Source organism: Candida tropicalis (genome assembly GCF_000006335.3).
Source record: "Candida tropicalis MYA-3404 genomic scaffold supercont3.3, whole genome shotgun sequence".
NCBI lineage: Eukaryota > Fungi > Ascomycota > Pichiomycetes > Serinales > Debaryomycetaceae > Candida > Candida tropicalis.
In genome coordinates, this window is record NW_003020055.1 from 1,068,346 (window position 1) to 1,082,166 (window position 13,821).

Sequence of the window (13,821 nt, forward strand, 5' to 3'; positions counted from 1 at the left end):
ATTAAACACAGAAATTCAACATCCACACAGTTATCAAATATCACGTCAAGAGAATCAATATCAGTTGGACACATATCTACAAATGGCACAACTAACACCTATACGAGGATTCACTAATACTCCAACGACAAAAACTATATGTATATTATCTACTATAATCCCACTAACGTTGTCCATACTATCACTCAAATATGTTGTTAAATTTGCCATTGATCCTTATATTATTGAATATAATCAGTTTTGGAGATTATTTGTTTATCAATTATCTGTGATTAATGAATCTGATTATTTAATTAGTGTTTTATTATGGTTTCAATATAAAGTGTTGGAAAGATATTATGGATCAAGGAAATATTTAAGTATTATTACCTTATTTTATATTTATAATTCTATTGTATGTTTATTCATTATGAGTTTAGGACAATTGGTGATTTATTATCTTATATTTAGTATTAAAGTATTTATATTTGGTTCAAATCCTGAAGATATTCATTATCAATTGACATTTTTAAATGAAATAACACCTGGTGCCTTGGGGGTTATATCTTCGTTGTATGTTTGTTTTAATACAAACATTCCAGTATCATATTATTTCAAAATATTATTAAAAAAACCTAAAGATGGTAATGAATTGGAAGAATCATCATCTCCAAGTAAGGAATTGAGTTTATCTAATTTGTTTCCTGTTCATATATTATACACACTTTTGTTATTGAATAATGGATTACAATCAATCATACCATGTTCTGTTGGATTGTTAATTGGGAAGTTGTATGTTTATGAATTACTTCCTGGTGGATCATCATGGTTAATACCTAATTTTATATTTCAATTAGTTATCAATCCAAATAGAAAGTTCAAAGCTTGGATTTATTTACTCAAGAGAAGATTTTCAAGATATCAAAGATTAAACGAAGATCAAGAGAATGATGTATCAAATTCATCAAATAATCAACATTCAACGGCAGGTGAGTCAGTACTTGATGAATCTCAATTAAATGAAGAACCCGATGATAATGACGAAATTTTAGATGAAGCAAGACAACAAGAAAGTCAAATTAGAGCTGAAACTCCTGTACGTCCATTAGGTAGTCAATTTCTTGATACTTTCAGATCATAATTCTACTTTATATGTATATTATAGAATAATATAGGCAATATATCATCATATCAAAAAATATTAACTAGGCTTTCATTTTCTTTCTTCTTTCAACATCCCAATTATATAATCTTGCAGTATTGACTTCCATAGTAGTGATGTTTTCTTTTAAAAATTCCAAATCTTCAGTAACAATATTTAATTGATCTTGGTTTTTCTTCAATCTTTCATTAAGTAATTCAACAGCTTCATCTAATTTATATTCCAACATAACTTCAGCACCAAGCCATAAATAAACAGAATCTAGATTTTCAATATTTATTTCAGCTTTATTATATAAAGTATCATTTAATTCATAATTTGTAATTAATTCATGTTGATTATTTTCTTTTTTTTCATTAATCAATTTAATTATTGATAAATTTTTTTCAATATCAGGAATTTTAATTTGTAAATCAGCTAATTGTTGTTTTTTAGATAATTCCATATATTTATACTGTTGTAATCTTTGTTGAAATAAATTCATAACATTATCAAATTCAGTATCTGGATTCTTAAGTACACTATCAACTTTTTCAATAAATGGAGCCTCTGGAATCCCACGAGGATTGGTGTTTTTTGGTCTATAATCACATTCAGTTAGTTAATTGATCATCAGAAATATGAAAAATTCATATAAAGAAGTCAACATACTTTAATAGTTCAGCCATTGGTGTGTAGTTGGTTATCTGATATCTGGAAAGTTCGATCAGATTTTCATAGGAATTTTTTTATTTTTTTTTTTTTGATTTTTGATTTTTGATTTTCGTTTCTTGCCTTGCGGTTGATATTGGTGATGGCAGCGAATAGGTAAAATGAGGATAGCCAGTAGAATCAGTATGTTCTTGTGGTATCCCTCAATTGATGTAAATGGTTATAAAAGTAACAGAGGGTCCATTGATCTACAGTCTGTCAATGTGTGTACCTTCTTGATATTTATTTGAATTTTGAAAGATATCACGTGATTAGTCATGGTTGTTTTGTTGAACAATTGGTTGAAAAAATAAACCAAAAAAAAAAAAATACACGCACCACCAACAAAATCCTGGAGTAATTCACTATCAACTATTTCAACATCAATAACTTTTTACATACATAATGTCTAGTGATACCACAAATCAATTCATAATTCATGATGCTATCAATGAAGGAAATATCTTGTTAGCTCAAAAATTAATTGAAGAGAACTCCAATGTTAAAGAATTATTTAAGAAAGATGATGATGGACGTACACCACTTCATCTTGCCTGTTCAATTAATAATTCAGAATTAGTTAAGTTTATTTTATCTAAATCACCTAAATATTTAGATATTGATGAATATACAGATGATGCAGGATTCACTCCATTACATGTTATTTCATCAGTTGGAAATGTTTCAATTTTTCAATTATTAATGAATTTAGATCCTCAACCTGATGTCAATTTAAAAACTAATACAGGTACTACATGTTTACATATTGCTATTGGAAAGAACAATTATGAAATTATTAAAGAATTGATTGAAACTTATAAAGCAAATTGTCGAGTTAAAGATAAAAGAGGTATAACTCCACTTCATAGAGCAGCAGCTATTGGATCTCAACCAATTGTTAAATTATTAGTTGAAAAGGGTAAAATAAATATCAATGCTACAGATGCAGATGGTCTTACTGCATTAGAAGAAGCTCGTTTGGAAGGTCATCAAGAAATTGTCAGTTTTCTAGAAAGTATGACCGAATCATAGTCTGTATAACTCGTTTATATATATACGTGTACGCGTCACGTGCAGTCATTACTGTACAGGAATTGTCGTTTATATGTAGAGGTGACGGTGATGTACAGCCTTGTCGTTGTTTTTTCTTCTTCATTCTTTCTTCCCCCACCGTTAATGAATTATGTCGTGATTAATTCTAGGAACGAATATTAATTCTTACTACGCTTTGATAGTTTAAAATTCAAAGATTCAACCATAATCATTTAAGAGAGGTGTGTATGAAAGTGAAAGAAAGGGGTGTATTTATATAAATATTGATAAAATTAAGGGAGGCTCGGAAGTTGCGAATTGAAAATTGAATCTTAGATGCAATGATCAATTCAAACAGGTCATTCAATTAACAGCCGTGTGTTTGTAGAAGTATTCTATGTACTATTGAACGAAAATTTGCTCGGTGAATTACAATTTTAAAATTGAGGTCGGATTTGAAAGATTAAATCCGGAGATGACCCACCTGCGAATTTCCGATCCTTCCTTTTCCTCAATCCCCCTTTCTAACAATACAGCAATCTTAAGAAAAAACTTTAACCAAGCAATGACCGGAATTGGTGGTTGTGTTATACAGTAAGGAGAGACATGACTATTATCCCTAATTGAAAAATGATGTCACACACACATATGTAAAGCCAAAGTCAAAGTCCATGCAAATTTCAATCCCTATCACACTCTCAAAAGCCAAGGAAACAAAGCTTTATAGAAGTACCGTCTTTAATCTAGAAGGATCGTTAAGAAAAAGTGTAGGTGGGTGTGTGGCATTGTGTTGTTGTTCATGATTTTTTGTTTTACAATTTAATTACTAAAGATAAAATGGCCCATTGACATCTGCAATTAATAAAAGATATCACACACAAACTATCTTTTCTAATTTGCTACCGAGATTGTGCCGATACAATTGACTCATGGGAGATTTTACTCGTAGCAATTAATCGACAGACACACATTCACACACACACACACACGGGAGAGTTAAGATTGCTTGAGTCCAAATAGAGGAATATAAACTCATGATTATTGGTATTCATTAAGAGAGGTGCCAATAGGGCAAAAATAATAAAACCTCGAGAATTAAGGAACCTTTGATATTATTATATACTGCAATATACACTAATCTCATAAGTAATTCATTATTAATCATTGCTTGAAAATAAGAAAAGAGCCCGTCGAAGATTGGCCATAATTTTATTCATAACCTTTACTAAATGAAAAACCCAAAGCCAAAACTAAAATTTCCTCGAAGGTTATTATTGGAGATGGGCGGTCAATGTATTGATGTGTGGATGTACAGGACCTGTTTCGGATTTGTGTGACAATTTCAAGTGGTTTGTGAATTTCCTAATTGGGATTTTACCCGAATAGCCCGTAACGAAAACATTAAAGCCCGACAAGAGAGAGACAGTAGACAAAGGTGCGTCTTACTGTTAAGTTCTTTATTCTTTACTAATGATTAACAAGGTCCAATTGGTGTTGTCTACGTCTCAATTGAGTGGGTTCAATAACATATGAATCAATTGGAGGATTATTGGTAGTGAGAAGTGTAAGGAATCACTGCACGACTTGGTCCTTTTGCGTGTCCTGTTGCCCAAAATTTTGCACCTCTGAGATTATGCAGAAGTTGGTCAACGTACATGAAGGAAATGTTTTGAAGTCTCCCTTAATTGGAAAAGGACAAAGAATTATTGTGTAAAGAGATTTTTTTTTATTAATTAAAAGAAGAAGAAGTTAAAGAAGAAATAGAAAACTAAAAATTCAGCCCATTGTATTGTTGTTATTATTGTTGTTGTTGTTGTTGTTTATCCATGGGATTTCTCAATACAAAAAAAAAAAAAATTATATAATTGCTTTCACTTTCCTTAAATTTTTTTTTAAATTGTTTTTCACTTCTTTTTCTTTGAAATTTAGTAAACTTGTTGAATTTATTCATTTTTATATTTTATTTCATAAAAATCAATTAGTTTTCTTCCTTTTATCAATTTCAATTTGTTTAACAAATATTCAATCAATTCACAATGTTAGCTATTGGGGACGTTATTTTAAGAGCATTCAATTTTGTATTTTTGGCCGTGGCCTTGGGTTTGACAGGTTCTCTTGCCGCAACTACCATTAGACATCACAATCCTCAAGTCAATTTTGCTGTTTTCGCTGCAGCCTTTGGTCTTTTGACTTCATCTATCTATGGTGTCTTTGCTTACTTTATTTCTGCCCTTGCTTGGCCAGTCATTTTGTTCTTGTTTGACTTCTTGAACTTTGTTTTCACCTTTGCCGGTGCCACTGCCATTGCTGCTGCCATCCGTGTCCACAGTTGTGGTAACGACGAATACGTTGACAGAAACAAGGTTTCTCAAGGTTCTTCTGCTAGATGTAGAAAAGCTCAAGCTTCTGTTGCTTTCTTGTACTTTTCTGCTTTTATCTTCATTGCTTCAGGTATTTTCAGTGCTATCTCCCTTTTCAGAGGTGGTTTGTTTGGTCACAGATCTAGACCAGCTCCAAGAACTGGTGTCCCAACCATGTCTCAAGTTTAAATTTAATGGATTTTTTTTAAACGCATAGTTGTAACCTTTTACAAGGAGAAGAAGAAGCTCAATTTCCTTGAGTTTTTATTATTTTACTGTTAATACCCTTAACAATCATTCATCATTTACATTTCACTTTTACTACCCATTCATTACATCATCTACATCCATACCATTATTAATATTTTTGAACATAAAGAAAAAAAAAGTACTATTCTACCAAACATTCTTTCTTCCTAATTATATAATTGAATTATCTTGATTGCTTTTTGACGAATAACCTACATAATCTAATCCTGGTTTTATTTTTTTATTTTTATTTTTATTTTTAATAATTTGTAACATTTGTTGGTTTCATTATTTTATTTTTATCAATTTTCACTTTCATCTATTTTTAAGGGTTAATATTATTATTATCTATGATAAAGAAGGGAATTCTGATGAAAAGAAGGAGGGTAATTCTTTATTAATTAATTTCTTATTTTTTTTTTATATATATCACTTTTACTATTATCAAACTAATAATTATCAATTGTGAAAAAAAAGAATTAGTTCATTGTGTATGTTTACACAATGAGCTAAGGATTGATCACAGTATTTTGATTGATATCAATTGTATAGGTTTGAGATGGTTGTGTTTATTCTATTATCTTTTTTAGTTTATTATCCGTTATTTTGTTATTATTATTATTATTATTATTAACTATTATATATATACATCCTTTTTTATAATCAATTAATTGAATTGAAATTGCGTTCCATAATAAAGGGGAGGGCTGATTGGTGAGATGGAGATGAACATGGAGGAGAAGATAACTAAAGTGGCTTTTATGCAAGATGAACTTTGTATAATTATTGTCGCTTACATGGAACTCCTTCGTGACCCCATCCCTTGTCCTTTCCCCCCTTTTTTTTTCTCCATTGACTTTATTGACCATCCCCCCATTGATTGATTGTTTGCTTGCTCATCTCAATCATCTTCTTGCTCTAACCTTAACCGCTTGTATTATATCCTCTTGCAATAGTCGCGGTGGAGGTGGAGGTGGTGATGGCCGTCTCTCTCTCCTCCCCCCCCCCTTTATTCTAATTGGTGCAAAAAGTGAAACAGGTCATACGATGATAAATTGTACAGCGTCATGCACGACCATACATTTTTCAATGAAAAATTCAACAATTTATATTTATACTATAAACGTATACCATTAATATACTCCATAGTATTGTTCTTCTTTTTCTTCTAATTATTATTTTAACCTTTTTCTTTTCTTTAATTCTTCCCCCCTTTTTTACTTTTATATTTGCTTCTTGATTCTTCCGTAATTGGTTTATTTTCATGAAGAATTATCTATTTCATTTGACATTACTGAACAAAAAGTGATCATCTTATTATTATTATTTGATTTCAACAGAATATCAGAAAATTGGTCCAGATCTTTTTCAATACTTTCCTTGATTAAAAATTTTTCAATTCATTTCATTCTTATATATACATACTTTTAACCATCCTACTAGGAAATATAACATTACCCTTATACATTAAATTATAGATATCATAACACACTTTTTTATCCATCATGTCAAGACATTCATCACGTAAATGCTCTCTAGCTATTGAGACTCCAATTGATGAAAGGGCTCCAAATAATCCATTGAATGCATTTTTAGTTTATAACAATAATAACAACCATACTAACATAGTAGCATAGTGTTTTATTAACTGGAAATAATGGTTAAGAAAAAATTTCTCCTACAACCCCACCAGTTTCAAGAAGAGACGACAATGAACGTATTTTAATCCATCATGGTAATCCACCAGATTATTCACCAATGATTCAAAAATCTTCATCCTTACCCAATTTACAAGATACTGGAACAAATGTAAATACTACTATGTTTGGAAATCGACGAATTTCAATATGTGATTTGAATAATATCAATGATGAAATCAATCATCAACATCATAATCAACATCATCATAGCCAACCTAACAACCAATATGATAGTTTAATGTATCTGAATTTATCAACTACTGATACTCCTAATACTCCCAGAAATTTAATTCATCGTTCAAAAACAGTTCATGAATTGCCAACTAATAAAGAACAACAACAAGAAGATGCATTACCACCGATTTATTTTAATGAACAATTTAGTCATTTTCATTTTAGGAATCATAAACGAAGAAATTCAGTCGCTTTAAAATTTGAAGAGCCAAAGATTTTATAAATAACATAACAAGAGTATATAATTGGATAGTGTGTTTATTATATATATAACCATTTGGAGCTGTTTTGTGTTTAAAACCAATAAGTTGCAAAAACCAAGAAACAAAGAGGCTATAATCGACGATGATCTATGATTATGTGTGACAAACCACATATTCTAGCATTCTAATCTTACTAAATCTCCAGAATGTTATAATCATTGACATAAGAAATGACACACGAAATTTTACCATTATCTTTAAGGGGAAGAAAGAAGAAGAGGCAGTGTAGTAAAAGTAACAAACGCCTTTTATATTCAACCTGGAAACTCTTTCAAGGTGTGTATATTGCATATATTAATTGTCTCAAAAAAAAAAAAAACATAGAGCTAGATGTAACATTATGTAATAGGGTTGTATACTATAGTGAAGACTCCTTGCATAAATGAATTTCGATTTTCAATCAGCAGATGGGAAATGAGTGGAAATGATGCGTTGAAATGCAAATGGTGGATTAGGAATAGAGTGGGAAGTTATGGGAAGTTTATTATATACTTGGTTTGTGACAATAGTGGAGAAACCTACAGTGCTAATGCGGAATATCTGGGATACATATCTGTGTTCAATGAAATATTACACATCGTTGGTGGATCAAGAATCAACAAGAGTTACGGATTAATTGGTAAAACCATCATTATCTTTTTGCAGAGATGATTAAAAATAGCAACAATAAGGCTAGAACTGAACTGAATTGACTAAAGCTGGTTGAGGTTTTTATGAAACTCATGGGTTTATATACAGGTTTCCGGGTTTTGTGACATTGGCCATTTTATTTGAATTACGTAATCACCAGGGGGAAAAAGAGGAGGCGGCGATTTCAAGAACAACAACAACCACGACGACGACTGCTGCTACCACAAATGCCACCAGTTGATTAGTTCCACTTCAACAATAAGATAACAAAAACTATGGTTAACCTTGTCTTTTCTTTTTTCTTTCTTTCTTTGTTGTCGTGGTGGATTTCTTTTTTGTTCCAAGTTGATGCAAGCACGGTTACTTTTCCTTTTGGGGATTATAGGGGGAAATTGAATTCCTTGCTATTTTTCCTTTATTTTAAATTTTCAAATTTTTAATTTTAGATTATTATGCTGCTTTCACATACTTGAACGTGTATAGATAAATCTTTATAAATATAAACCGACAATGATCAAATGATTTGAAAATAATTTTTATAATTCAAAATTTATTGTTTTCTTTTCCATAAGTTTTGAAATATTTTCACATTCGTTATACTTCTACTACTATAACATCAACAACAACTACTACTATTGATACCCCTTGAACAATTTTGTGTGATTTATATACCAGTTAACTATAAGGTACACACTTTTGTTTAATTCTTGTCCTTGTTTTCCTCTTCCCCTGGAGCCGTTGTTGTTTATTATTATTGTATAAATACGACTAGTTCATTACCCACACATACACATACACACACACACCCAATCAACAAATCGATATCCATTCGCTTATACCAAAGTTATATTTTATTTTACTTCATAAATTAACATGACAAGGAGGAATTTAACACACAATAATACCCCCGAAGAAACTACAACCGGTACTGATGGTATTAATTCTGAAAGTAATAGAACAAGTCAAGCTGATAGCAATTATAATAGACAATCATATCCACTGTTTACTAACCCATTTGAAGGTAATGCAGTTACCGATAACCAATCATCATTTTATTTAGAAGATCAATCGAATTCAAATTTCACTTCTTCCACAGTTTCATCAAATTCAAATCCTGATTTGGTTAATCAATATGGTCGTCCATTTACAGTTAATACAGGTTATTCAAGTGATGAGAGTACTTCATATTTATTAAATGGCACTAACACAACAACGACACCTGCAAATGGTGCTAATCGTAATTTGGAAAGACCAAGAATTGGCATTGAATCGTCTTCATCTTCTTCAGATCCGTCTAAAAATTCATATTTAAGACCAACCAATGTAAATGCGCCTTCGGAATATGATAGATATCCAAAAATTGATATGTCAAATTCAAATTCTTCAACTAGTATAATGAATCGTAATAGTAATATTATTCCATATATAAATGATTCAATACCTTCTTCAACTGCATCCCTACCGAATGGAATTTCTAATAATCAACAAAAGAAAACATATGGGGATTATTTTGACATTAGTCCATTTGGTGGATATCCAGCAAGTTCATTCCCCTTAAATATAGATGAAAAAGAACCTGATGATTATTTACATAATCCTGATCCAATAGAAGATGAAATTTATGAAAAGCATCGATTTTGGAATGATTTGAAAACAGCTGATAAAAAATCTTCATTTGGTATACTTGGATTTTTATTCTTATTAGCTGCCGGGGCAGCTGTTTTCATTGTATTACCAGTATTAACATATTCTGGAGTAACTACTCATCCAACACCTGAACATTATGAAATTTTAACTCATTATTCATATCCTATGTTGAGTGCAATTCGACAAAGTTTAATTGATCCAGATACTCCTCAAGATTCTTTAACTATGGAAGCTAAAGATGGTAGTAATTGGGTGTTGGTATTTTCTGATGAATTTAATGTTGAAGGTAGAACTTTTTATGAAGGTGATGATCAATTTTTCACAGCCCCTGATATTCATTATGATGCTACTAAAGATTTAGAATGGTATGATCCAGATGCTGTAACTACGGAAAATGGAACATTAAATTTACGTATGGATGCTTATAAGAATCATGATTTATTTTATCGTTCAGGTATGGTTCAATCATGGAATCAATTATGTTACACACAAGGAAAAATTGTTATATCTGCAAGATTACCAAATAAAGGTACAGTGTCTGGATTATGGCCTGGTTTATGGACAATGGGTAATTTAGGAAGACCAGGATATTTAGCATCAACAGAAGGAGTTTGGCCATATTCTTATGATTCATGTGATGCAGGAATAACACCAAATCAAAGTTCACCAGATGGTATATCATATCTTCCAGGACAAAAATTAAATAGTTGTACATGTCTTGGAGAATCACATCCAAATCCCGGAGTTGGTAGAGGAGCACCTGAAATTGATGTAATTGAAGCTGAAATAAGTACTGATACAACAGCAAGAAGAGAAAATATTGGAGTTGCTTCACAATCTTTACAATTGGCACCAATGGATATTTGGTATTATCCCGATTATAGTTATTTGGAAATTCATAATAAATCAATTACAACCATGAATACATATACTGGAGGTCCATTTCAACAAGCATTATCAGGTACAACCACATTAAACAAAACATGGTATGAATTGGGAAATAATGAACATAATTTTCAAACTTATGGATATGAATATTTAAATGATGATGAAGATGGTTATTTACGTTGGTTTGTAGGTCAAAATCCAACTTTAACTGTTTATTCTCAGGCTTTACATCCAAATGGTAATATTGGTTGGAGATTCCTTTCAAAAGAACCAATGAGTATGATTTTTAATTTAGGTATTTCAAATAATTGGGCTTATATAGATTGGCCAAGTTTAACATTTCCAACTACTTTTAGAATTGATTATGTTAGAATTTATCAACCTAAAGATGCTATTAATGTTGGTTGTGATCCTGATAAATTTCCTACTTATGATTATATTCAACAACATTTGAATGTTTACACTAATCCTAATCTAACGACTTTTGAAGAAGGTGGTTATGAGTTCCCAAAACATAAATTAATCGGATGTTAATGTTGTATCATTATTATTATTACTATTATTATGTATTTGTATTAATCATTGGAATAAATATTTATCTTATTTATATATTATATATGTAATCTATTTTTAGTGTTTTACTTCTTCTTTTTAATCACATTAACATTGACACCAATTCCTCCTAAACTATCCCAAACTGCTTTATCAACCTGTTTAGGTAATTTTCTACCATATAGACATTGATCAACTAACCACATACCAACAAGAAATTCATTTCTATTTAATGTACCATCTCTTCTAAAATCAACTAAATTCCAAATTTGTTCCAATATATCATTTGGCAATCTACTTCTTTTCCAAATTCTTTTAACTACTGATCCACATATTAATTGTTCAATTTCAACTGAATCTAAATTATGTAAACTATTATGATTATCTCCAATTGGTATTGCTGATAATTTAGCTGCTGTTCTTGAATGTTCTAAAGTACCAATCTCCTGTACTTGTTGTTGCTGTTGAATTTCTTTCGATGTATCATAATTAACTCCATTTAGTTTAATCATAACATTTTTCATATAATTTCCTTTATTACTAACCCAAACACCTTCATATCTTTTCTTTTCTTGATCAGTTAAATAATTCAATTCATTATGATTTTTCCATGGTTTTAATTCATCAAACATAAATTTCTTATCTTTTCGTTTAGTTTTTCTCATGGTACTTCTAAATTGCACAGTTTGTTGTTGTCCAATCAATGGAGTTGATGATCTCAGTGGTCCATTACTTGATGGATCTTCCACTGCCATTACTCCTCCTTCATACTCATCATTATTACCATTAAAACTCAGATCCATAGTTCCAGCATATGAATCACTACTTAATCTGAATGAATTTCTTTTTATTTTGAATAATGGATTATGAGGATAATGGTGATGATGGTGGTGATGGTGTTTAATATCTGGGAATTGTGGGAAAGTTTTATTTGAATCACTAGGGATAGAAACAATAGGTAACATTTCTTGCAGTTCTTGATCATCAGTTAATGAATAAAGATCAGTAGGGTTTAATGAATATGAACCACTTGAAACAGTTTCTCTTGACTTATCATTAAGATACATTTTAAATTCCTCTCCAGGAGGAGGTTTTCTTCTTAATCGACTTGATATTGATACTTTATCAGTATTACTTTTAACATCTTGAATCTTATCTGTTCCTTCATCAGAACAATCCTCGTCTTCGTCATCTTCATCATACTCCAGTCTTCCTTCTACAAATTCCAGTTCTTGATCATTATCTTCCTCATCATCATCGTCATGATGTGTTATATCGATACTAATACCATGTGGTGCTTCTCTACCATCAAAATTAGAATCAAAAGAAGCAAATGAATTTTGATCCAACAAATATTCATCGTCATCTTCATCATCATTGTAAAAATAACCATAATTACCACTATTTTGACTTCTACTTACTTCTAATCCAGGAGAAAGTGCTAAATTCCCCATGCTACTAGAAGCTATTTTTCTTGTATTATCAAGACGATCTCTCATTTCATTCAACATTGATTGTCCTTTTTCAGAAGGTTGTAAAACAGGGGAAGTTTTAGCTTTTGAATTAATTGACTGTCGTAAATTTTTAATCATTTCTTGTGGCGAATAGTCTGTAGATATACGTTTTGACAGGGCATTATTTGGAATTGCTTTTAATTCAATTGATTGTTTTACATTCTCAATCATTTCTTTAGGCGTATGTGTCAGATTACTTGAGGTTTTGGAATTACTACTTGGTAACGTCGAAAGCTGATGCTGATGATGATTAGTATTAGGTGATTCTTTCAAGGTTGATGTAGTTGATTGTCTTCTTGTAGTCATGGGACTAACTGGAGATCTTGAAATGTAAACAGATGTTTGTAAGGATGGAGTAGTACAACCGCCACTAGAACTCGATGTAGATGCCGAAGCAGAAGCAGAAGCAGAGGCAGAAGCACTTGCCGATGCTGCGGCTGATATGGATGAACTCATTGATGTATCTACTTTCCTTAGTTGTGAAAACTTATTAGCAGTATTTGATTTTGTGATTGGATGAGTAGGTACTGGATTACGTATTGACTTTGAATTAGTACTTGATATTGAATATGACGAATGATTTTCAAGTCCATATGGTTTATTAATTGTTGTTGTAGATTCATTCTTCTTTTTACCGATAGCATTAAACGCTGCTAGCGCAGCGGCATTGGCAGCAGTATTGCCTGACATCTAAAAGTATTCAAGTCTTTGAACTATGGATGAAGAAGGGTGGAGGAGTGGAAAGGAGGATGTGTCCACGGTGATAATCCAACAACAACAGCAATCAGTTATGACGTATTGTGTATTTTTAATCTTGGGATCAATTTTTTTTCTCTTTACGTGAGTTTGTTGCTTGTTCTCGTTTGGTTGGAAAAACTACGCCCGGGTTAATTTTTTGTGTTGTTTCTCAGCACGGTGGCT

General features: G+C 31.1%; 7 protein-coding genes across 7 annotated transcripts; 5 read left to right on the forward strand and 2 right to left on the reverse strand. All coding sequences in view use genetic code 12, as the record gives it.

Annotated features, from left to right (window-relative positions):
• Positions 1–82: 82 nt before the first annotated feature.
• CTRG_02535 (uncharacterized protein) lies at positions 83–1,120 on the forward strand (the record flags this gene model as incomplete). Its single annotated transcript, XM_002548192.1, has 1 exon — positions 83–1,120. The coding sequence occupies one exon, from the start codon at positions 83–85 to the stop codon at positions 1,118–1,120; it is 1,038 nt and encodes a 345-aa protein (XP_002548238.1).
• Positions 1,121–1,184: 64 nt separating this feature from the next.
• On the reverse strand, positions 1,185–1,625 carry CTRG_02536 (tubulin-binding prefolding complex subunit; the record flags this gene model as incomplete). The annotated part of the gene is made up of 1 exon (XM_002548193.1): positions 1,185–1,625. The coding sequence occupies one exon, from the start codon at positions 1,623–1,625 to the stop codon at positions 1,185–1,187; it is 441 nt and encodes a 146-aa protein (XP_002548239.1).
• Positions 1,626–2,236: 611 nt separating this feature from the next.
• Positions 2,237–2,863, forward strand: CTRG_02537 (uncharacterized protein; the record flags this gene model as incomplete). Its single annotated transcript, XM_002548194.1, has 1 exon — positions 2,237–2,863. The coding sequence occupies one exon, from the start codon at positions 2,237–2,239 to the stop codon at positions 2,861–2,863; it is 627 nt and encodes a 208-aa protein (XP_002548240.1).
• A 2,036-nt stretch (positions 2,864–4,899) lies between these two features.
• NCE102 (Nce102p) lies at positions 4,900–5,412 on the forward strand (the record flags this gene model as incomplete). The annotated part of the gene is made up of 1 exon (XM_002548195.1): positions 4,900–5,412. The coding sequence occupies one exon, from the start codon at positions 4,900–4,902 to the stop codon at positions 5,410–5,412; it is 513 nt and encodes a 170-aa protein (XP_002548241.1).
• A 1,818-nt stretch (positions 5,413–7,230) lies between these two features.
• On the forward strand, positions 7,231–7,629 carry RSN1 (Rsn1p; the record flags this gene model as incomplete). Its single annotated transcript, XM_002548196.1, has 1 exon — positions 7,231–7,629. One exon carries the CDS (start codon positions 7,231–7,233, stop codon positions 7,627–7,629), a length of 399 nt encoding a protein of 132 aa, XP_002548242.1.
• Positions 7,630–9,172: 1,543 nt separating this feature from the next.
• On the forward strand, positions 9,173–11,368 carry SKN2 (Skn2p; the record flags this gene model as incomplete). The annotated part of the gene is made up of 1 exon (XM_002548197.1): positions 9,173–11,368. One exon carries the CDS (start codon positions 9,173–9,175, stop codon positions 11,366–11,368), a length of 2,196 nt encoding a protein of 731 aa, XP_002548243.1.
• A 104-nt stretch (positions 11,369–11,472) lies between these two features.
• Positions 11,473–13,590, reverse strand: IRS4 (Irs4p; the record flags this gene model as incomplete). The annotated part of the gene is made up of 1 exon (XM_002548198.1): positions 11,473–13,590. The coding sequence occupies one exon, from the start codon at positions 13,588–13,590 to the stop codon at positions 11,473–11,475; it is 2,118 nt and encodes a 705-aa protein (XP_002548244.1).
• Between the last annotated feature and the right edge of the window lie 231 nt (positions 13,591–13,821).